This window comes from Pteropus alecto, unplaced genomic scaffold (genome assembly GCF_000325575.1).
Source record: "Pteropus alecto unplaced genomic scaffold, ASM32557v1 scaffold6, whole genome shotgun sequence".
NCBI lineage: Eukaryota > Metazoa > Chordata > Mammalia > Chiroptera > Pteropodidae > Pteropus > Pteropus alecto.
Window position 1 is genome coordinate 434,162 of NW_006437738.1, and position 24,201 is coordinate 458,362.

The window sequence follows — 24,201 nt, forward strand, 5'->3', positions numbered from 1 at the left end:
CTCTAATCCCCTCTGGAGAGGGGCCAGGCTGCGGGTTGCTGACCTGCTCTGATGTGGGTCAGCCTCCCCCCAAAGGCAGCCACCCAGAAGTTCCCAGAGGCAGCCAGCCCCGGAGGCAGGAGGCTTGTTGTCCTTCCCAGGCGGCTGAAGAGAGAGCAGAGTGGCTGGCCAGTTCAGATTCACAGCGCCCAAGTCAGATTCTACCCAGAGCGAATGTATATGGAAGTATTTCCATGTATAGTAATTAAAAGAGCACCGATCCCTCCTGGGCTGCGTTAATATTCTGGAGACGTGCGTGCGAGCGTGTTGCCAGCTTAGCCCGGCCCGCGGGGGTGTGGCGACTGCCCGAGCGAGCACTTCATGGCTGCAGCTCACGAGGGTTTGGATATGAAACTAATGAATGAAAATATGATCTCAGAAGGCTTAGAAAAGAGCAGACAACCAGACAGGACTGGCCTGGGTTTCAGACACTGTTGGGACTGTGTGCTCTCAGCCTGACGGGGGCGAAATGGCTGCGAAGTAGAATAATCGTAATAGGTAACATGGTGCCAGGCCCTGTTCTCAGTGCTTTCCGATATTAACTTGTTTATTTGTCACAACTCTCGGAGGTACGTGTGGCCACAACCCCATTTTACAGCTGAGGAAGCTAAAGCAAGAAGACAGTTATGTAACTGGCCCACGGACACAAAGCTTGGAAGTGGCAGAGCTGGAAGTCAAGTCTAGGTCGTCCGACTCCAGAGGGCACGGAAATCCGTGGATTTGACGGTACAGCCCGGGCCGTGTGAGCGTCTCCATTTACCAGGGAACTGTGGGCAAATGACTTTTGCCCTCCAAGCCTCTGTTTACTCACCTGTAAACCTCACCTGTAAACCGGTGTATTAGTTTCCTGCGGCTGCTGTAACAGATTGCCAGAAACTCAGTTACTTAAAATGCAAATTTATCATCTTCCAGTTTTGAGTTCAGAAGTCCAAACTGTATTTCACTGGGCAAAAATCAAGGTGTCGGCAGGGCCGTGTTCCTTCTGGAGGCCCCAGGGTGGAAGCTGATGCCTTTTCAGCTTCTAGAGGCCACTTGCATTCTTTGGCTCATGGTCTTTTCCTCCATCTTCAAAGTCAGCCGCTCAGCCTCTTCCAATCTTGTCTCTGCTTCCGTTGTCACCCTGGCTGCTTCTCACTCTCGCCCTCCTGCTTCCCTCTTATAAGGACCCTTGTGATTATATCGGGCCTACCCAGATAATACCCATGGCTAATCTCTTTATCTCTAGACCCTTAATTTAATCACACCAGCAAAGTCCCTTTTGCCGTGTAAGAAAATGTCCACCGGTTTGGGGTTTAGCATGTGGACATCTTCGGAGGCCATTATTCAGCCTTTCACATAGGAAATCGGGGGATGGGGAGTGGGTAGGGGCAACAGCAAGGTGTTCCCCGAACATGAAGTGAAAATGAGAATAGCATCTGGGAGAGACAGTGAGATCATGACATACCTAAACTCCAAGGCAGATGTCCGAGTTCAGTGACTACACATAAGTTTGTAGCTTTTCTGGAAAAGGTAGGTACCTTTCGAAGGGGAGTCAGCCCGAAGACACCTTTCCTGGAGAAGGATGGGAGCAGGGTCTGTATTAGGGGAAGTGAGCAGTTGCCTCACTCTGGATGAATTTTACTCCAGACCCCCCCACTTCCCTGTACTCCGATTCTGCGCTCTCAAGTGCCCTTCTGGTGACTGGATTGGCTCCCTGGACCCCTTCTAGGAGGCGAAGGGGACAGTCATAAAGTAGCACTCCTGCTGCTCTTGTGAGCTGGGTTTGCCCGACCCTGTTCTGACATCCCCCACCCCTTCCAAAGCCTGGCTTCCTAGAGCACTGTCCAGCCTAGTGGCTGGGGGCGGAGCAGGGCTCTGTGTCTTGGTGTTCTCTGTGGCTCCTCCCAGGAGGGTCTGCCTGCACCCTCTTACTCGCCATAAGACCCATTTCACATCACTGTCAGCTCTAAAGGCCACAGAGGGTCCCATCAATCAGGTAGCACTACCTCCCCCCCAGGCTAGGTAACAGCTTTCTGATGCAGATACCCTGCTCTGCTCACACCCCTGCCTAAGAGTCTGGTGTCTGTCAACCTATTGTCTCCATGCCTTTGTCCTGCTGTTTCCTCTGTCCCCAGAGCAGTCATGCAGCAAAATACCTTTTGAGCCTGGCACACAGTCCCTGCCCTCATGGCGCCTGACTCACAGGATGTCAAGGCAATAAGTCTAATCACAGCTGCAGTAAATGTACAAACTGTGAGAGGTTCTAGGAGGTGGTAGCTGTCAAGGCAGGTGGAATAAAGACCTGTTGAGGGAGCAGGAGAATGTGCCATTCTCTGAGGTTGGCCTGGTGGAGGGTGTCACAGAGTTTTCGAGTTGGAAGGAACTGCAAGGGGCAAACATGGTCATTTGTTCCTTCACCCAGTCAAAGCTTATTGAGTATTAACTCTGTCCAGTCTCTGAGACAGGTGCTGGGGATCAGGTTACACATAAGACATGACCTCTGACCTCCAGAAGGTTGCAGGCTAGTTGGGGAGAAGACAGGTTAGGGTAAATCCCCCTGCAGAGGTTCCTCGATCATGTTCCTGCCCTAGGGGACTTCTAGCCCTGTTCGTTCGGGAGCTTCCTTTTAGAAGCAACCAGAAAATTGCTGGACTGTTGGTAAAAATGTCTCTGTCTTGGCAGACTCTCACCATCCTGTTGCTCCCATCAGCTGGACCGGGCGTGCCCTGATGGAGCACGTAGAATGAGTCCCTTTGCTCTCCTTGGCGTGGCCTCCAGCTTGGAAGACATGTGTGGGACAGGGTGACTCAGTCTCCATCCCTGCCCTCACCTGATCCATCTCTCCCTCCAGTCAAATGTCCAGGTCCTTCTGCTGAGCTCTGGAAAGTGTTGGTGAGCGGGGGACCAAGTGACGGCAGACCCGTGGTATGCAGCACGAGGCTTAATGCCAGGCATCCAGTCTCGCAGTCGATTGGTTGATTCTTCTCTTCTGAATTTCTTCTTGTGTGCCGGGCACCGTGCTGGTCCTAGAGATAGATGATTCAGGTGCAGGGAGACAGGAACCCTGTCAGAACCGACCTTTTGGTCCTGGGAGTGAGCACAGAGCAGCTGCACGGGAGCAGGCTGGCTCACGGGTGAGGCCGACGTTTGGATGACTCATGATGTTCAGGATGACTCGTGAGTGAAGAGTTGGCACTCTCCATGAGGACCGGGGCAGAGGGGAGGGCACGCTGGCACAGAGGCGGGCGCTATACGTGCGGCGCTCAGGGAGGAGACGGGGAGGGAGCCAGGCCCTAACTGCCAGAGGCCCTGTGCTGTGTCCTCAGGCTTTCAGGTCAGGGGGAGAGACCTGGTCACTTTTGAAAATAAGTGAGAAGCCACATTTGGTCCCTGCCTCCTTGAGCATCGCCTCCCGGCAGCTCTGAGGGGTGGTCCAGGCCCACGGCCCCTCTCCGCCTTTCTGGAATCCAGAGCACTTGAAATCCCAGAGGTTCTCCCGAAGTCTGCAGCAAACTAGTTTTGTGGCAAAAATCTGACCTGAATTGATGAGAGACTAATTATGGTCTTTAAAAATATCTCATGTTTCTCTATGGAAATACAATGTGTTTGATTTTGGGATGCTGCCCAGACCCCGCTGGGGGCATCACTGTATACAGCACTATAATCCTTCCTAAAGTGTGAAAACCTCTGAATTCCTAAACCTACTTGGCCCAAGGGCCTGACTACAGCACAGTACATCCAAGAAACAAATTCAGAGATATCCATCCTGTCACCTGCCCAGTCACAGCTAGGTGGCGGTGCCAAGATTCTGGCCCCGTGTCCCTGACTCAGAGCCTGGGACAAAGTACAGACTGTGGCCTGACCTCTTCACAGCTGGCAGGGCAGTGTACGAATGAAAACGCAGATGTGGAGTGATCCCACTGGCAGGTTGACCACAGGGAGAGGCAGGACCAAGCCTGGACAATGCTTTTCGTGTGACCTGCAGCCTGGGACAGAGAGGCAGAGACCTTGTGAAGGGGGCAGTGTGTCTGCCAATGGCTTTTCTCGTTGTTTACAGCTCTGCTCTTCCAACTTTCTTTGCTCTCGTGTCCCTATCAGTAAAAAAAACTTTTTGAGCACATGCCTGTGATACGTAGATATTGATGTAGTTATAACTATATACATGTATCACCTTACTGTTATATTACGTACATAACAAAACCACCAGAAATAGAAATCAAAGGATGAGCTAAAGATGTAGTTTCAAATTTTTAAAGATGATTTTGTTGGTGGCACAAAAGCCTTCCGGCTTCATATGCTTGGTTATTTTGGGGGATTGTGCTTTAATGCTCTGTGACGGAGCAGTTGGAAGGTCTGGCTCCACATTCATTTGTTTTAGATGCTTTGGTTTAATGGCTGCCCTTCCTGAAAAAGATCCCTGCCTGGGACACGTAGCTGCACACAGGAAATGTATCACCGGCTTTCTTTCTAAATCGGGTTACTCATTTTTCCATCCCGTCCACTGCGTATGCAGAGGATTTGTTGAAATTTGGCTAGTACATTTCCATCCTCCCTGATGCCAGTCAGAGGTTTCTGTAAACCAAATGGAAGGTATTTCATTTTAAAGTTCTTAACACAAGTCCAAAACCCACTCAAATGCTTTAGAAATTTTTAAACAGATTAGAAAATTGCGTTACGTAGGTTTTTAGGAATTCAGATGTGAGAGTTTTTGTAAGTTACAGACTTACCCTACCACAGCAGAAACATTTCTGCATAGCCCTTATCTAGGTTTTTTTCAAAGAGCAGTTCCTTTCTCATTCATTATGAAAACATGTCTTTCCTGTGAGAGGATATATTAAACATGCTTAAAATTGTTTTGAAAACATCACCGGGAAGCACATCTCTGACAGTCAGTGGTCATAGGGGAAAAAAATAGGCAAATTTGGAACAGTTTTTTGGTAAAAGAAAGAGGTATTAGACTCAGTTGTTAGATGGGACAAGTCTTTTTGATTGCTTTTCTACAAGGTAGTAAATCTGGGATACAGATGATTTCCTGAGTTACTGCCCATCCCATTACACGTTTTATGGAAAATTCTGCTCTTCTACTGTTTCAAGCTTTTCATTATGGAAATTTTTAAATGCACGAAAGTAGAGCGATAGTATAATGAGTTTCTACCTGTCGGTCACTCTGCTTCAACAATTAGCCACATGTGGAGTCTTGTTGCATCTGTGTCCCCTTTTTTAAAGAATAAATCCCAGACATCCTCTTGTGTTTCACCCTTAAGTAGTTCAGTATGCATCTCCACTGGACAAGGGCTTTAAAAAATCTTTTTTATTTTGAAATAGTTGTTGGCTCTCAGGAAATTGCAAACATAGTACATAGAATCCCACCTACCCTCCTTCCCCCAATGGTGACATCTTCTAATGGCCGTAGGACAGTAACAAAACTAGAAGGTGGACATTAGTACACTATTATTAACTAGACTACAGGTATCATGCGGTTTTCGCCGTTTTTATGTGTGTGTCGTCCTGTGCAGTCTTATCACCTGGAGATGCAGGTAGGTAGCCACCACCACTGTCAGGATACAAAGTGTCTCACCACCTGGGGGGAACTCTCTGTACTACCCTCTTTGCATTTCTGCACACCTTTGCTGTCCTCTGCCAGCCACTCATCTGTTCTCCATCTTTATAGATTTGTCATTTTGAGAATGTTATATAAATGGAATCAGATAGTATGTGACTTTTTGGGACCTGCTGTTTTCAGTAAACACAATGTTCCTGAGCTCTATCCTGATTGCTGGCTGGATCAATAGTTTGTTCCTTTTTCTTGCTGAGTAGTGTTCCATGGTCTAGATGTACCACAGTTTAACCTTTGACCTGTTGGATATTTGGATTGCTTCCAGGTTTTGGCGATTACGAATATAGCTGCTGTGGACATTCGTGTACAGGCTTTTGTGGGAACATAACTTTTCACTTCTCTAGGATAAATGTCTAAGAGTGATTACTGGGTCATATGGGTAAGTGCATGTTAGTTTTGTAAGAAACTGCTTTTTTTTAAGAGACTATTTTTCAGAGTGGCTCTACCATTTTGCATTCCCACCAGCAGTGTATGTGAGAGCTTTTCTCTACATCCTCACCAGCATTTGGTGTTGTCATTGTTTTTTGTTTATAGTGTGTAGTGCTATCTCATTGTGGTTTTGGCTTGCACTTCCTTAATGGCTAATGATGTTGAACAGCTATTTATGTGTTTATTGGCCAAGTATCCTTCTTGAGTGAAATGTCTGTTCATGTCTTTTGCCCATCTTCTGATTTGACAGCTTGTTTTTTTTTTTTTTTTTTAACCATTGAGCTTTGACCATTCTTGTTATATTCTAGATGTTAGTCATTTGTCAGATATGTGACTTGCAAATATTTTCCTCCACTGTCTGGCTTGTCTTTTTCAATCCCTTAACAGAGTCACTGTGCAAAAGTTTTTGTTTTTTTAGGTGAAGTTCAGTTTATCAGTTTTTCCTTTTATGGTCATACTTTTGGTGCCAAGTCTAAGAATACTTGGCCTAGTCCTAGGTTCCAGAGATTTTCTCCTATGGCTTCTATAAGGTTTGTAGTCTTCCATTTTACATTTAAATCCATGATACATTTTGAATTATTTTTTTGTACGTAATGTAAGGGTTTCGGTTAAGATTTTTTTTTTTTTTTTTTTAAAAAAAAATTACTTCTGAATGTCCCATTGTTCCAGCACTATTTATTGAAAAAGGGTATTCTTCATCTTTTATTTTTATATACCCACCATGCCATCCATTATCACACCTGACCAAATTGACAGGACTTCTGTATGTTATTTACATTTAAGGTGTCTTTTAATCCCTGGTTTATTAGTCTCAGGACCCAGTGAGGCCCACACACTGCATTTAGTCATGTCTTTGAGTCTCTGATTCTGTGACTGCCCCTCAGCCATCTTTGTTTATGAGCCACTAGTTTGTTGCGAAAACCAGGTCATTTATCCTGGAGATGGTTCTGTGGTCTGGATTTGGCTGCTGCTTCTGCGTGGCATAATTTAATCTGTTCCACTGCCCTCTGTATTTCCTGGCTGCTGGCGATTAGTTCTAGAGGCTCGTTTTGATCCCAGTTCACTTTTTGGGGAAGGGCCCTTCTTAGGTGGTGCTGTTTGCTTCCTGTGAAGCCCATCAGGAGGCTCGAAACTTCAGTCGCTCCGTTTTAGGGATGTCTTGACTGTGGGTTCACCTGTGTGGTTCACCTGTGTTCCTTGTCAAATTCCCCATCAGCCTTTCACGTGGTCGTTTTATCATTCATTGACGATCCGTACCTCCATCCATTATTTGTACTAGGAACTGTAAAATGGTCATTTTAAATTCTATTATTTTCTCTCCTTTTATTAAGGGGACTTCTGTAAAGTAGACCGACTCCCTTGTCAATTATGTAGTTACTGTGAAATATTATTAATGAGAAAACGGAGCTCTGAGACATGAAGTCATTTGCCCAAGCTTGGTTATGCCATTAAAGACGCTGCCACGTAGTCCCCGCCACTTTGAAGCCTTCCCTGACCCTCTCCCCAGCTGTGACCAAGGCAGCCGATGCTGCCTCCTGCTCTCTTCATGCTGGGCACTCACCTCTCGTGCGTGGGGTCAGGTCTCTAGGTCCCTCCTGTTGCGTGGAGCAGGGGCGTAGAGGAGCTGTGAGCGCCTCGAGGCTGAGACTGGGTCTTCCAGTGCCCAGCATAGCTTCAGGACGCATGTGCTGGAAAGGCGATTCCAGCATCTCCCCTTAGGGCTCTCTGCCTGTCCCTGGCAGAAGTTTAACATTCGATCAATTAAGAAATAGGGGGACCCCCCAGAACATCTGGGGTTCTGAGCTTCACCCTGTGCATCCTTCCCCACTCAGGGTGAACGGACTGCATTGAAAAAAGAGGGCCATGAAAGTCCTTCTCCAAACCCCTTTCCCCAGGGGAGTGAAAGAGCTGCACTAGCCAGCATCGCCCCTGCCTCCCCACCATCTGGGAGCTGTGCCAGGCCAGTGACCTGGGCAGGCAAGAGATCTTTCCCAGGTAGGTGGCTGTCTTGAATGCGAAAGGATGGGACTTACGTCCATCCCCCTGCCCCCGGCACACACACGCTGAACGGTTGGTGATTGGCAGGGCCTCGCGTTGTGTGCTGGGTCCAGGGAGCAGGGCGAGCTCTGTGCACAGCCTTCCAAGAGTCGCCATTACCTGCCTCCCTCGGGTGCCGGGGGCCACATGTCTGTGAATCAGAATGTTGCTTCAAACGCGTTGGGGGGATATTATGAAAACCCTCGAGGCACTTGGTGCTACCCCCGGGGGCCGCAAAACCAAGTTCCACATCATTTTTCTCATCTCTAAGATGGAGATAATGTTACTTACTTCAAAGCTGCTGCGAGAAGAAACTAGAGCTAACGTTTGGGAGATTGGTTTGTAAACCACAGGGTGTGGTGCAGCTATGTGGCGGGCACGGGTCAGGCCACGGAAACCTCCCAGCGACGTGGCCTCCTCTCCCCTCCCTGTGGCGGGACAGCGTGATCATGTCTGGTAGGCGGCTCTGGAGCAGAGGGCAGCTGATCCAGGCCTGGCTGGGGAACCGTGGTTACAGGACCTGGGTTTGAGCCCTGGCTCTGCTTTGGGGACAAGTTGCCCACCCTCTCTGAGTGGATTTCTTCTCGTGTCAGGTGTCACTCTGGGGTTGAGAGAGAGGCACTTGAGCGTGAAGGACAAAGCCCCAGGAAGAAGCTGGGCCTGAAGCCTGTGGCGTCACCTGTGGGCAGGGTCAGAGCTCAGCAGTTGCCCCTGGCTGGGGAGACCACTCGGGGGCCTCTCAACGGGCCTTTAGAACAGGACAGCTCGGAAGGTGAGGATTTAGGAGCCTTGTACTTCCTCCGGCCTCCCCTCTCCAGATCCCCATGTTTGTTCATTTAATTTGGGTTGATAGACAAAGATGATGATTTACAACCCAAGTCTTCTTTTTTAAGAACTGTTTCTGGCACTGGTTTTCAATTTTGCAACCATACTTACAGGAGCTATTCTTAGAGTTGTCACTGTGTCTCTTTTTCAAAGCTTGCCACCAGTCTTTATATAGACACCTCCATTTTTGAGTTTCTTTATATAGATGCCGTCTCCATTTTTGGTTTCTAATCAAGATACATCTCTTGGTCGGTATGTTAGAGATCATTTTTTTTTTTATAGGAAAAATAGAAATGTAAAGGGCTCTCCTAGGATGGAACTTAGAGCTGAGAGCAGACATGATGTAGATGGTGGCAGAGATGCTGGAGCTTCAGGAGAGGGCCGGGGCCAAGCTGGGAAGCGTGGGGAGACTGTGCGCCAAAGTCAGGCTCTGGGCCCAGGTGCACCCTGGGAAGGCCCAGGAAACCTCCCATTGACGGCAGTGTGTTCTGGCAAAGAATATCAGCTCAGACTTGGCAGGGACTGTGAGCTGCTCTTGGGGTTCAGGCTGAGCTGGTTGGGTTTTGGGGCTTGGCCATTTTCTAGGTCAGGCAGCAGAGGCCCTCTGGGGCCAAGCGAATCTGTGTGGGGACACAGGGCCGGTTGGTGGGCGATCTGGGACTTGGGCTCCGGCCAGGTTCCTTTCCATAGTGCCCATACTCCACGCTTTGCATCTGTTCAGCGGTGGTCAGCTGTTCCTCTGGTCGCGTTTCAGGTCATGCCAGAGGTTGTCATTCCAGCATGTTTAATCATTTAGTCTTCTTGGGCCTCTGCTGCAGGGAGATTCGGCGGCCCCAGGATGGCGTTGACCAACAGATGGCAGCACTGAAAGGGACACCTGTTAGGGCCTGGGGCTCGGATGTCCAGATCGCCTTGGTTACGGCTGTGTCCGGCCTTCCTGGGAGCACAGTCCAGGCCGGCTCTCTGACCGCGGTTCTAGCCTCTGGCCCCACATTGGTCCCTGTTTGTAAACTTCAGAGGAAAACCCTAACAATAGCTGTTCCTTGGGCAACATCTGGGTTACTTTTCAATGTGGAATCATTAATTCTCTAGCACAGGTACTGAAGTTGCCGTTAGGAAGGCTGGGGCTGGCATGAGAGACCGCCGGGGGCAGCAGGACAGGACCCTGGAATGCCAGCCCCTGTCCTACCCGCCCCTGTCCTTTCTTCCCCACCCAGCATCTTCACGTTAATTTCAGCTCTGTTCCTTGCTTCTCTGTGAAGCCACTCACATCACTTTGGAAATAACGAGTTAAAATCAATAGATGATAAAGTAAATCTTACAAATGGCCACGGTGCCAGGCTTGGTGCCGGGGAGTCAAAGACAGAAGTGTGGCCTTGCCTCAAGGAGCGGGCAGTCCTAGGAGGATGAACACGTGAGCAAACGACAGAACTGCGTGTTACGTGTAACAAGAACTGTGTAAAATGGGTAGACGTACGATTGAAGAACGTGTGTGGGACAGGCTTTCAGGAAGAGCGACACATGAGCTGAATTGAAAAAGACGAGCAGTTCGAAGGCACACAAAGTGGGAAAGGCCACAGCGTCTCCAAAACAGTACAGCTGGATGGCGAGGAAGGGATGTCACCCACTGTGGAAATTGGGGAGAAATGGCAAAGAAAAGGCATAAGCCCTTAGAGGAGGTGACCTTGGCAATCAAATGGTCTCACTGGACTGGGAAGGCAGAGGCATGGATCTGGCAGGAATTACTGAGCACCTGCTGGGTGCCCGGTGCTGTTCTGGGTGCTGGAGGTCCAGTCGTGAGCAGAACTGAGCCCCTAGCCTAGGGGAGCTTGTGTCTGGTGGAAGGAGACAGACAGTTAACAAATACACGAGTCAATGTCGTTTTTCAGATGGAGTCAGTAGTGAGTGCTCTGGAGAGAAATAAAGCAAGGAAGGTGGCCAGGAGCGCCTGGGGCGGGCGGGGGCAGGGTTGCCATGGTTTGGGGAACGGTCAGGGCAGAGACCTGAAGAAGTGTGGAGCGAGCCCTGCGGCTGGGCGGAGTCAAAGCTTGATGAGTCACACACAGGCCAGAGGTGGGCACAGTTCGAAGGGCGGCAGGAGGCCCCTGCGCCTGGGGCGGAGGATTAAAGTGCGCGTTGTAGGAGATGGGGTGCAGTCGGAGTGACGAGGGCCCATCACACAGACGGCAGCTCCTACTCTGAAGGAGGCAGGAGCTTTGGAGAGTTTTGAGCAAAGGAGGGGCCCAGTCTGGCCAACATCTTAGGGACTGGACAGCAAGGATGAGGACAAGCAGAGAGCCAGGTCAGGAGCCTGTTCTATTAATTCAGGGGAGACATGGTGGGGGTAGGCCAGGGTGATGGCTGGGGCCAGGGTGACGGCTGGGGCCAGGGTGACGCATGGTCAGTGTCTGGCGGCGTTTTAAAGGTGGACGTAGAACCCTGGAAGATGCTTTCCGACGCTGCCCCTCGCCCTGGGGAGAGGCTAACACTGTGATTTCCCCTCTCCAGGCCAGCTCTCCGGTCATGCCCAGGGTTCCCCCCGGGAACTCCCTGCTGCTGGGCACCATGACGGTGAGGGGGGCCGCACTGGCCCCAGATCCGGCGTTGCCCACGACCGCGGCAGCCTCGCCCAGTGTCTCCGCGACCCCCGAGGGCAGCCCCATGGCCATGGAGCAGCCTGTGTTCCTGATGACAACCGCCGCTCAGGCCATCTCCGGCTTCTTCGTCTGGACAGCCCTGCTCATCACCTGCCACCAGGTACCCAGGCCAGGCAGGAGCCCCCGAAGGCCTTCCAGAAGCATCCTGAGAGCTTTCCAGTCCAACGTAGTGTTAGTTAGGCTGGAGCAGGTGACGCTGCAATAGTAAATAGACCCAGATCTGGGTGTCACTCAGAGGTTAATTTCTTGCTCACATCCCAGCCCAGCTCAGGTCAGGTTCCATTTTGTGGCTCCAGCTTCTTACAGCTTCAAGGCATCGTCCATCTGACCGCTGTGAGGAAGGCACTCTGGGTATTCTGCCATCTAGATCCAGAAAAGACACTTGTCGCTTCTCACTTTCCATGGGTCAGAGCGGGTCACATGTCCAGCCCGAGCTGCAGGGAGCCTGGGAACTGTGCAGAGCACGTGGATGTCAGCGACCCCTTTGCAGATGAGAAAATTGAGACTCAGAGAGGGAGGCGGGAGGGGACTAAGTTAGTCACGTACAGGTCGGTGGCAGAGCTGGGATGGAAGTCAAGTCTCCCATCCCACTGTGCCCACGGTCCCAGAGGAGGCTGGTGTAGGCTGAGACGTGTCTTGGCTGCTCGAGGAAGGAGGGGTTTGAAGATTGCCCAGTGAAGACGGGAGGCTGAGCCTACTTGGGTCCCCTGTCAGCTCGTCACCCGCCACCCTGTGTTCCCCATCCCTTCCAGAACCTGAGTGCTTCCAAGGCAGTTGACTCATAGCAGACAGGGAATATTTTGTTCTCTTCCTCCGAAGCCCAGGGCTGGGCTGGGCCAAGTGTGAAGTCATGAGAGCTGTGACGAGACGCGGGCTGCTGGGGCCGGCGATCGCGGTTAGAGCAGTTCTTGGCGTTGTGTGTAGCCTTTATTTCTTTCCCCCCGCTTTCTAAAAACTGCACTTCCTCCTCCCATCTTCCCAGTGAGGCAGGCAGGGCTGCCTCTGTTTACCAGATGGGAAAATGAGACAGGACGAGGACATCACTGCAGCCACTCAGCCAGGAAACACTTCCATCCTCCAGAAGTGAGGGTCCCAGCTGTCCTGCACTCCACACCCTAAGTTAGTTAAGGGATGGGCAGGTGGGCGCCCACCTGGATGCCTGTGTTTTAGCTCCACGCTCCAGGGACCAGGTGTTGAGGAAAGCGGAGCGGGGGCGGGGACAAATGCGGAAAGCCTCCACTGCACCACACACACCTGGCTGTGCATGCAGGTCCCCAGGGGGCTTGTTACACCTGGAGAGTCCTCGACTGTCATTCGGACAGTCTTGGGTATGGTGTCATGGCCCTCGTGTCTGTGAGGCCGGCCTTGGCGCCACCACATGCACCCCGTAAGTTCCATCCACCCCCTTGGTTTTATGCTCACAGCAGCCTCACTGGAAGCTTCGTCATCCCATTTTACCGAGGAGGATGCTGAGGCTCAGGGTTGAGTAACTTGGTCAGAACTAGTAAGTGGCAGAGCGGGACGTCCCCTCGGCCAGGCTCCTCTCTCACGGAGCAGAAGGGTGGGAGGCGCGCCGCGTGACAGTCGGGTCTCTGGCTGACAGGCCCCTCTGCCTCCAGATCTACATGCACCTGCGCTGCTACAGCTGCCCCAACGAGCAGCGCTACATCGTCCGCGTGCTCTTCATCGTGCCCATCTACGCCTTCGACTCCTGGCTCAGCCTCCTGTTCTTCACCAACGACCAGTACTACGTGTACTTCGGCACCGTGCGCGACTGCTACGAGGGTGAGGACGGCGAGCGGCGGGGTGCCGGGGCGGGGTGCCGGGGCGGGGTGCTGGGGCGGGCCCGGGGCCGGTGCGCTCTGCACCCCTCCTGCCTGGCGTCCGAGAGCCAGAAGCCCCTCTCCCCGCTTCCTCCTTGAGAGGCTGCCCCCTCACTTCTTTACCCACTTCAGGGTTTCCATCCAGGCCCAAAGCGACAGGTATAGCTAGAGTCTCACCTTGCAGATGCCCTTTGCGGTAGGGCTCCCTAAATACCATCACATATAACTGGAAGGCAGGGACCCTCAACCTGCATCTCATTTCTAGTGTCTCGGATACGGGTGTGAGGGGCACAGCAAATGAGTGGTTCATTTGTAGATAGAAACCCCAGGTACAGACAGGTCATGGTTTTATCCAGGGGTCCGTGGCACGACGCTGGCACAGCTGGGCCTCCCTCCCCACGTGTCTTAAAGTCTGAGGACTTTGTCCCAGGAGGAGCTCTACTGTGCTCCCCAAGAAGGCGACTTGCTACCTTTCGGGGGCTTCCGTTCTTTTGCGTGACAAGAAGCGTCCCCCACTCTGGTATAGAGCTCCGAGCATGGGCTGGGCCTGCTGCTGGGCACTGGGCTGCAAAGAGGGAAGTCCGCCCTCACCCTGCGTGCTCTCTCCAGGGGTCTGTGCCACCTAAAATCCCCGCAGGAGACGGAGATGCTCTCTCACTGGGGCCCAGCAGTTCCGGCCTGGAGCGGGCAGGGAGCAGGGAGCTGAGCCTTAGAGAATGGGTCGGCGTCTGTCAGGGGGCGCTGAAGAGAATCCATTCTGGGCCAAGAAGAAGCTGATCTCAGGGCGAGAGAGGAGGCCTAGTGTTACCTGGCTGGGGGCACCTGTGCAGGGGTGGGGGGTGGCTCCAGTCATCGGCTAGAGGGGGCTTGCCCCAGGAGGTAAGGACAGGGACATACACAGCCTTGCAGGCCATGCAGAGAAATGTAGATATTTTTTCTTACTGTTGACGCATAACCTGGAAATTGCGGGTTAGAAAAATATGCATGTGGAAGATGGCTGAAGGAGAGGGAGGAGAGGCTGGAGGCCCCAGGACAGGTCACAGGCCAGCCATGCCCAGGCCTGTACCCCAGAAGGCCAGCAGGGTTGGGGAGGAGGGATCCTTGGATTTAAGATCCCTGCTCTGATGCTCACCCTCCTCTCGTGGCCGTGTGTTTTCCTGTCTCCCCGAACCTGCACTGCTGGTTTCCGATGGGGCGACCAGACGTGGTTTTCCTTATGCTGTGGCTGGGCAGCTCTGACTGTGTGTCTGCTTTCCTGACCTGGGAGGGCTTTGTCCTTGGCCCTGAGCTTCATGGATATTGGAGCGCAGCATGCTTGTCCCTCGAGAAGCTGGAGTCTCTTTTTCCTGTCCCCCTTTGAACCTCTATATCCCTGAGGACTCACAGGGCACAGGAAATGCCTTTGGACTTGGCGAGGAAATTCAGGCGCCTAACACACTGAGCCCCGTCTGCCCCTCCAGCCACGCCGGCCTCTTCTCTGGCCTGGGCACACAAGCGTTTGCCCAGTGCTCGGGAAGCTCCTCCTCTTCCTCTTCCTCTTCCTCCTTCCTGACTCCGGTGTCCCCTCAGAGAGGCCCTCCCGGTCAGTCCTCCTAGCACCCTGTCCGAGTCCCATGGCCTTGCCGCCGTGGCCGTTAAGTGCGTGCCTGGTCTGTTCCCGTTCCCCTGAGTAGACAGGTGGCTCTGTGAGAGCGGGAACGGGCGGAGAGCTAGTGCTGACAGAGCCGGGCTCATGGTCGGTGCTTACTATTCCGTATTTCTTGAATGAATAAGAAACTGTATGAGACACCTGCTACGTGCCTTGTATTCATCCACATGGGGCCTCGTTGAGTTCCCGGCTGGTGTCCCTGCCCGGCCAGCTCTGCTGGGTGAGAATGCGAAGGCCAGGTGGGGACCTGCTCGGGTGTAACTGGGGCTCTGGTGCCTGATATTCCTGGAAGCACAGAGTCCTCAGGGAAACCTCTGGGTACCTGGGGAGCCGCAAAAACTTGGGTTGGAGAAGGTGGGGCCGAGAATCCTTTTCCATTCTGCTGCCAGCCTCGCATGGGTGCCCAGAGCAGCCTCCGCCTGCCATTCCTTCAGAAGCAAAAAGCTGTCCCCTGCCAAGGCGGCCCCACCTGTGTGGTCGGAGGGGCGGGGCCGGCCCCCGAAGACTGGGGCACATGGCAGAAGGGCAGGCACAGCGAGGGAGCCTCCAAACCGTCCTCACTTCGTGCCCCAGAGGAGGCAGCAGATGGTTGACGACTCCCCACACTCCAGAAGCCGCTTTGTTCAGGCCCTGCCTGTCCCAGCCTTCCTCCCAGCCCAGCCATGTAAAGGTCCTCTCAGGAAGTCTGCATCTCCTAGCAACACCATTGTTCCCCGGCCCCTCCCAGGGAGTGTACAAACGGCGCAGCAGCTGCCCTGAAGTCCCTGAGTTCACCAGCTGTGGTGTCTGAGGCCGGCTGGGCCCTCCCCTTGCCCTGCCCTGCACCTCTGCTCTGCGTCTCAGACCCTCTCATTGTTCCTTAGCTGCCCTCGCCTTGCCCCTGCAGGGTTGGCGATGGGGTACCCCTTACAGTGTAAAAAGAGCCCCCCGTTCTTTCCCCTTCCTGTCCTTCCTCAGTCTGCTGAGACCAGGGAAGGGGCAGGAATGGACCGTGCCGGAGAATTCTTACTTCAGATCCAGCCAGCCTGTGCCAAAGCCCCTCAGAGCTGGGCTCTCTGCTAGCCGTTGGGCAGACATTTTTTTTTTTTTTTTTTTTTTTTAACAGAATTAAAAAACTAAAATTTTACTTTTGTTAAAGTCATACATGCATATGGTTGAAACACGAAACTACCCCAACTCCTCTTCACTCCCAAGTTTAGTGCACTTTCAACTCTAAACTGTGTTTTCCCCTAAAATAACCTAAAAATATGCTTGTGCTGTTGTTTCTTGATTTTTCAGTTTAATGTAGTGCTGTGTAGTGACTTCCTACTGTGGAAGGTTTTTGATTTAGGTACCTGCCTCCAACTATACACACCCACACACAGTTTTCTTTCCTTCTCGTCAGTGCGACTATACACCGTTTTTCTAAGCCTTCATTCCGTGTTTGCATTGTTACATGTCTGTAAATATTGTTCAAAGCGGAGTCTTCAGTGTCCCGGGATGACATTTCCTTGTACAACTTAATTTTTCCTCCACTTACTATTTGTCTTGCTTTTGAGTTTGCTCTGTGGCTTATCATTAATTTATTCCAAAACGCTTCACCGAATAAAAGAAAGCCCTCTCTGAAGTCAGACATGTCACGTACTTCGTTAGCTCTGGTGGCATTCCTCCCGGAGCCCTGCCCTTCTTGCCCCTACCTGGACAGGCTGCTTCCGGACGCCCTACCTCTCAGCTGTGCTTGTGGGTCTTCCCTTGACCGTCAGCCTCGGAATCCTGGCCGCCTCTCCTGTGCTGACCCACCCGTTCCCTGGATGCCGTTTCCCCCCTCGTTCATGATTTGTTCTCTCTTTGGGGTGAGAGCACATCTTCCAGGAACTTCCCGAGAAAAAAGGCAGCGGGCATGGGAGTTCTCTATTTTGAAATCTGAACATCGTCTGCCCAATGTCTTTATCGTACTGTTTATTTGATTACTTTTCAGTGGGAATACAGTTCTAAGTGGGAAATCATTCTCCCTCTGAATTTTGAAGGCACGTTTCTCACTGTCTTTTAACTTCTAGAGTTGTTTTTGCACAGTTTGCTGGATTCTGATCCTTAATGTCTATACGTGACCCGCTTTTTTCCCTCTTGCTTTCTTTATCCCCAGGGTTCTGAAATTCACTGCGCCGGGCTCTTAGTGGCCCCTTCCCTGTGGGAACTTAATGTCCAGACGTCTGGGACATTTTCTTGTTTGCGTCTTTGATAATTCCTTTCCCTCTCCTTTGTTCTCCCTTTCTGGAATTCCTGTTCGTAGGATTTTGCGCTTCTGGATTGATCTTCGAGTTTCCTTTACAGTTCTCCAGCTCGTTTTGTTATGTTTTTCAGGAACTTTTTTTTTTTGATCTTCACTTTTGAGCTTTTACACAGAAGGTTTTGTTTTCTTTATCGTGGTGTGACACGTCGGGCATGCGTCCCTGTTCCTTTTTTACAGCCCTCACGCTTGGTGTCGCGTAGCTAATTGCAGTTTTCTCGTTTCCTGCGTCTCTGTCTCCTGACTCCCTTTCGTGTGTTTGTGTGCTTTGGTCTTTGACCTTTGCGTTGGAAGCGCTCCTCAAATATTTGCTGTCCTTGGCTATTTTTCATATTTAAGAATGGGGCTTCCCCGGCTGGGCCTCTCAGTTGCGTGATAGGACACGGGGCATTTCTTCTGCTATTTTGATGCCCTGGTAGGGACAGGCACCAAATGAAGATTTTTTTTTTGATCCTGGGCCTATTTCCCCAGAGAAAAATATTCTTATCTCCTGCCTGGGAGGTGAAAGCTGGGCAAGGGTGCAGAGGAGGAGAGGGACGTGGGCATCTCACGCTTCGTATCCACAGCTCATCTCTCTTTTCTGCAAGTCTCCTCGTTGCTGCCCAGCTGGGCCAGGCTTTCTGAGGACAGAGCCATCCATCTCAACCCGTCTAGAAAGTGAAAACCCAGTAGCTCCACGTGGAGGTTGGTAGCCAGATTTCCCATCTGCGCCCTTACTCATAACCATCAGAGTCACCTGGTACGTCCAGTGCTAGGGGTTCTTCCTCCCCAGGTTGGCTTCCTCCCCTCCCCAGGTCAGTGACCACGCTGCACCTTCCAGAGCTTTCGTTGACATCCCTCGTAAGCCGCCTCTGGTGCCATCTCCTTGTCCTTGAAGGTTTATGCTTTTCTGCCCATTCGTTCTCATTTTAGTGGCGCTCTGGGGCGGGGAGTGGGGAGTGGAGATAAACTGCTGGGATCGGTGGTAGTACTGCCATTTTCCAAGGAGAAGGCCGAGTCTCAGAGAAGTGAATGACTTGCGCAGGGTCCCCCTGCCCGTGTGCCTCTCCCTGGTGAGGGCCGTGACTCACAGTCATCCACCTAGCTGCGACGTGCCAGGCAGAAACCAGCCCCCTTACCCGCACGTAGTATTGGATTGTGGTTGGGAGTATCCCCTAAAGATGACTCCGAGACAGCTCTGGGAGCTCTGAGGTCAGAGAGGTGCAGGGGGCCAGAGTTCGCAGGAGGGGGACGGTTTCTGTTGCTTTATGCGGGCCCTGACTTATCAGTGTTTGCACTTCCCAGTTCCGCCACATGTATTTCGTTACTGTTAGCTTAGTCTCACCTCCCAGGCACCAGGGGGAGTGTATAACGTCATTCCCATTTTACAGCTGTGGGAAAAAAGTCCACTTAGGCCAAGAGACTTGCCCAAGATTTCCCAGAGTATTTGCGAGAGGCCAGGCTCACCTTGGGTCTTCGAGTCCTAGGACTTGCTCTGGGCCAGGCTTGGCGAAGGAGCACAGGACAGGTTTCTCCCCTGAAAAATATACATGCATGCAAGAAGCAAAGAACGAGGCCTCATTCACCTTGTTTCAGATTTTGGACAAACTTAGCTTCCTGGAATCCAGCCCACAATGAAACATCTTCCTAGATACGGCCGGGATGAACCCAGCGGAGGGCCACAGACACGGGGCCACAAAAGATCTAAAGCTCAGTGTGCTGCCGGGAGGACTCAATGGCTAGGAGTGTCCCTAGCTGGCAGTGGCTGTGACAGAGCCAGGAATTACAAGAGCTCGATCAATCAGAATAAGAAAGATATTCAGAAGAAACCAGTAGGAGATCTTGAGAAATCAGTAATCCAGGTGGCAAGAAGCAGCCGCAGGCAGGATCAACAGAGGACAGGAAAGCCACAAGGAAGGACGAGAGTGGCTTGAGTGTGGGGTCTTTAGCTTCGGGCAGCGCCCCTGCCACCACGGCTGTAGTTCAGTGTATCCGTTATTGTCTGTCATGATCATCGGTCACTGAAAAAAGGGAAGGAACATTTGAGGTCCCTGTTTACTGAGCAGAGAAGATTTCTGTCCAACGTGATCGAAATTAAGTTTCGGGCTCGTCCACCAGTTATCTGAAACATGGAATGTCCACGTGTCTCTGTGTAGCAAAGATGGCCAGGCCACGAGGCGGCTTCAGGTGCGGATGGTGAGCGGAGGAGGTGAGCTTGGAGTGGCCAGGTGCGCCTCGGGTCATCGAGGCTCCACACACAGTGCACGGCACTCAATAGGTGCCCAGACAGACAGGTGCGCCTGCCTTACCCATAGTGGGGAACTCGTGAGGACTCCTGATTTTGGGGGCTGCCGGCAGAGACGGCTGCTGTTGCAGTTTTCCCCTTGGAGGTGGGAGGGCGGTGCTGGGTAGGAGGCTGGGTGCAGGGCAGTCTCTGTGACTACAGCATCCTGTCCAGGCCGCTTCAGATTAGAGAAGCTGCCACTGAAGAAAGAAAGCCTCGAGTCTCGGGGTTGGAAGGGACCTGTAAAGTGTCAGCTTCTTGGAACCCCGTTATAATATCTGCTAAGAGGCTGCCCAGTCTCTGATTTCATGCTTCCACTGGCAGAGAGCTCACTACCTTCTATGTCTGAAGACTGCCTGTCAGGAATTATTATACTAGGCTGAAGTCCTAGGATCCATCCCGAGGACCAAGTGGGTCTTGTCTGAGCTTCTGGACAAGGTCACCATCACTTATGTGAAGAGAGTGACCGTGGTGTCTTCCCTCCAGGCCTTGAGGGTCCAGTGCAGTCTTAGTTTCATCTCCATCATGGTCCTTCTCTCCTGACTGTATGCGTTTGTCGCTGCTTCATTTAGGATTTAGTTAGTATCTAGGATAGAGCAGAAGGTTCCAGGTACCTGATTATCATGGGAGAGAGGGAGGGAGTGTGGGGGAGACGGAGAGACAGACAGACACAGACAGACAGACACCATCCCTTTCTTCATGCTGATGCCCCTTTCTAGATAGAAAGACCTGGTCTGTGGATCCTTTGGTCACTTATGTGTCCCCAGGGCCTAGCACAGAGGCTGTAGTGAGTATTCAAGGAGGTCCAGAGTTATTTTCTTTCTCTAGGGCCTCTCCAGGGAACCAGAACTGGAACTGTGGTCAGAAGGACAGTCAGGTGACAGTGCTGCTGACTGAGAAGGCTACTCAGTCTTTTTACTTTTCTTATGTCCAGGGCCAGCGTAACTTCGTGTCTGTTCCCGGGCTGTGTGTCGAATGGTCCATTTTAAACACCCTCGCTGGGGTGTCGGAGGTGCTTTAGCGCGGCTCTGTCACTTTCTAAGAGGGAATTGATTTGTCCAGATGGTCAGTGGGTCCTGGTGTGGGCTGGTTGAGTCATCCTGAGGAGCTTCTGTCTCGTCTCCCTTCTCTGAGAATGCGTTACTGACTCACTAACGATTGCTGAAAGGAAACCGTCAGCAAACCGGTGTTATACAGACCGGCTGGCCCCAGAGCACTGTTAAAAGGTCAAGAACCTTGAGCTAAGAGATGGATGAAATTCGATGATTCTGACCAAACACAGAGCTCGACCACGTCACTCAGGGCGTTGCCGATGTCCACGTGACCGGACGTGTGCTCGCACGCCAGGCCGTCCTCAGGAGTGGACTGCAGGACGGCCTAGCTTGGGAGGGCAGTTCTGCATGCGGGGGGCTGTTCCGCATGCGGGGGGCCGATGAACTTCAGCCCCCGTGGGTTCTCCGGGTTTTGTCTTTGGGAATTGGAAGTCTGATCACTTGGGGAAGGCACGGCTTCCCCACCCATGAGGTGAGCTCCTTGCGCACAGAGCTGAGTGCAGACGTACCTGCCTGCCCTGCCTTGCAGCCTCACCTGGAGTTATGGCCACGTCTGCACATCCCTTCCTCCCGTGTTGACTGAGGACGTGTGAGTGCTGCGACCCCTGGTAGTTGTTGGGATAGGCCTCAGTTCCTACCTGCAAGGAGTTTACAGTCCTGAAAAACGCAATAGGTGACACTGTGGACCACTTGGCCTGGCCTCGGCCTTATCTAAGGCGCCACACTCATCCACCGCCCCGTCCTCACAGCAGCCTCATGAGGAGGGAGCTCTTGTTATCCCCAGCGTATAGATGAGGAAACCGAGGCACAGAGTGTTTAAGAAACTTGCCTGAGGCCACACAGCTCCTAAGTGGTGGAACCGCGGTCCATACCCAGGCGGTCTGGCTCCAGGGTTCATGGCTTTCCTGCTCTTTTATGCCGCCGCTTGTACTAAAAGGATCAGATGGATGAGCAGAGAGGTCATGGCACGTGAAATGAGCATGACGACAGGACAGAGGAGGCCACCAAGGAGGACATGGCATCTCAGCTGGGTCTGCCTCTGGGGGTTAGCAGGCTGTGCCACCTCAGGGACGCGTGGGAGGTCATGGCACGTGCTGGCTGTGTAAATAATTATCCCCAGAACGGTGTGAAACAGCCATTTATTCACGCATAGTGCAGATCAGGAATTGGGACAGGGCACGATGGGGTGAGTTTACTCCTGCTTTGTGATATCTGGGTGTCACCTGGAGAACCCAAAGGCTGGAGAGGGGTCACCTGAGGTCTGGTTTGCTCACGGGTCTGGCAGTTGATGCTGGTGTCAGCTGGGGCCCCCGTCCCTCCCACAGGAGCCTGCCCACGTGGGCTCTGCACTCGGACTAGCTTGGGCTCCCTCACACGGTGGCTGGGTCCACAGGCAGGCATCTCCAGAGGAAGAACCAGAGGAAAGAGGCCTTTTCTAACCCCAACATCGGAAGTCACTAAGTGTCACTTCCGCCGCTGTAGTCAGCCCCATCCACCCAGATGCAAGGGAGAGAACGAGACCACATCGCTCAGTGGAGCAGTGTCAGTGTCAGAGGGCGGGGCTGTCTTTGGAAAATACCATCGACCACAGTAGAGCCGGACCCAGCACGGGATGGACACAGCTGTTCTACTTGGCCTTGTGTGGTTTTGGACAAAGGTTATTAGCAGGCTGACGTCAGGTTTGGCTTGATGTGCCCTTCCCCCCAGATACCTTACAGCTCTTGTCAGTGATGAGTGATCTGGAGCTCAGTGGAGATGCCTGCAGTCAGCAAACATCCTGAGATGCTTTCGTGCCAGGCAGGCAGTGCGTAGGGTCTTCAGCCCTGTCAAGGGACACTGGCCCTGAGGAAGGCAGGCAGATGACCAGTAATGGCCTGGCAGCCACACTGAGAGAGTGCTGCTGAATGCCAGCCACCCTTCCAAAGACTTTGCGTATTCACTTCAGCCTCGCAATCACCTGTCAAGAAAGGCGTTCCTGTTACCCTCACTTAACAGAGGAAACCAAGGTGCAGAGAGGCTCACGCTACCTGGTGGCAGAGCCACGGGGCAGGTCCTCTGCTACATGTGTATAGAAGGACAGTCACAGCAGTATGGTAGATGCCATAGGTCATGTTTAGAGAGGGTGCTACCTGAGGGCCCGCACCCCAGCTGGAGAAGTGAGCCCTTAATAGGTTAGAGCAACAGCAAATGGTGTAAAGCACCCCAAATATGTTCCTTTCCAAATTGCTGAAGGCCAACTTTTGCCTAAAACTGTCGCCAGGATTTTATGTGCTTCCCTGCACATCAGCAGGTCCGTGGGTGAGAAAGCACTGGCCTGGAGTGGTGGCCGGCGACTTCTCAGGGTGGGTGGTGCTTGACAGGTCGGAGAAGTGCAGATGGAAGGGCGGCCCAGGTAGTGAGAACAGCCAGCCCAAAAGCACGGAGGGGCCAATAACCTGCCGAGGGAAAGGCGGTCATCTAGCGTGGCTGGGAAGAAAGTGTGAGGGGTGTCAGGGACCAAGTCAGCCATCAAAAGACCTTGAGTGCCAAGCCAAGGGGCCGCACCAGGGAGCCCGGAAGGTCTTTGTGCTGCAGGGGATGGCAGGACGAGATGAGAAGGAGCCCGTCCTGGCCCGTTTTGACCCTCCCCTCGGCCTTGCTCCTTTGCTGGGCGCCTCTCCTCGTTCCCCTGCCCTTGGCCCCCTGACCTTCTCCTGCACCTTTCCTTTGCGGTGTCCTCTGCTCCGCACCTCTCATTCCTTCTCTCCATGCTCCCTCCTTCCTCGCTCCGGGCACATCCCTTCGCTCCTGGCACCCTGCAGGCGGTAGCCTTCATTGTGCTGGCCCAGCAGAAATTCTGACCAGGAGACTGATTACAGTGTATGGCTATATTTAGCAGAACATTTACAACATAGTTCTCTGCCATCGGTCGATGTTGCAAATTTTGTGTCTGTGGGGATGTCCAGCCACGTCCGGGTTCAGAATGAGCTGGCCAGATTCCCAAGACATTTGTGCTATATTTCGTGCACCTCTTCTGTGTCTTGTGACGGCTTATGGTGCTGTGGAGACTGAGGGGCACTGCAGGTTGTTGGATGGGTAAAGGTTCTGCTGTCTCATTTGTGCTTAGAATTTGTCCTGAGATCCCTATGGAGAATGTTTCATTGTTTTGTCGTAAAATTGTGATCCATAACACACAGACAGAAGCGCGCATAAAACTAATAAGTAATTACAAAGCCAGCACCCCGGAACCCCCGAGCGTACACGCTGCCAGCTCCCTGTGCCCCTGCCATGCCCATCTGACTTCCCCTCCGCCAGCCTAGGCTCACAAAATCCTGAAATTTGTAGTAATCACCTCCTCGCTTTTTTCTACGCAGTGACCAGCAGAGTGTGTCCGCATCCCTAAACAACGTGATGTGTCTTTGCCTGATTTTGATCGCAAGTGGAATAGTCACTGTGTGGGTTCTCATGTCCCCGAGGGCTCCCCGTTGCTGCCCGTGCCTGTGGCTCTTCACTTCCGTTGCAGTTTAGAATCCCACCATCTGTTTACCCATCCTGTTGATGTGAGTGGTTTACTCTGGACACTCTTT

General features: G+C 52.4%; 2 protein-coding genes across 5 annotated transcripts in view; one reads left to right on the plus strand and one right to left on the minus strand.

The window, feature by feature from the left end:
• TMEM184B (transmembrane protein 184B) overlaps window positions 1-24,201 on the plus strand; it is a 45,375-nt gene that overhangs the window by 10,771 nt on the left and 10,403 nt on the right. For 3 of the 4 annotated variants that reach the window (XM_006914737.3, XM_025048844.1, XM_025048845.1), the window contains exons 2-3: window positions 11,435-11,683; window positions 13,203-13,368. In XM_006914737.3, coding sequence (XP_006914799.1) covers window positions 11,450-11,683; window positions 13,203-13,368 — 400 coding nt within the window. In that variant the 5' untranslated portion in view covers window positions 11,435-11,449. Of the gene's footprint in view, window positions 1-11,434; window positions 11,684-13,007; window positions 13,088-13,202; window positions 13,369-24,201 lie in introns of those variants that run through there. The other variant, XM_025048846.1, reaches the window with a different exon arrangement.
• Window positions 17,294-24,197, minus strand: LOC112482014. The gene is made up of 2 exons (XM_025048847.1): window positions 21,171-24,197; window positions 17,294-20,169 (listed from the first exon to the last, which is right to left on the minus strand). Exon 1 carries the CDS (start codon window positions 23,823-23,825, stop codon window positions 22,800-22,802), a length of 1,026 nt encoding a protein of 341 aa, XP_024904615.1. The 5' UTR covers window positions 23,826-24,197; the 3' UTR covers window positions 17,294-20,169; window positions 21,171-22,799.

Coding starts and splice junctions, on each gene's coding strand:
- LOC112482014 (XM_025048847.1), bottom strand. CDS start 23,825: ATGCGCGCTTCTGTCTGTGTGTTATGGATCACAATTTTACGACAAAAC.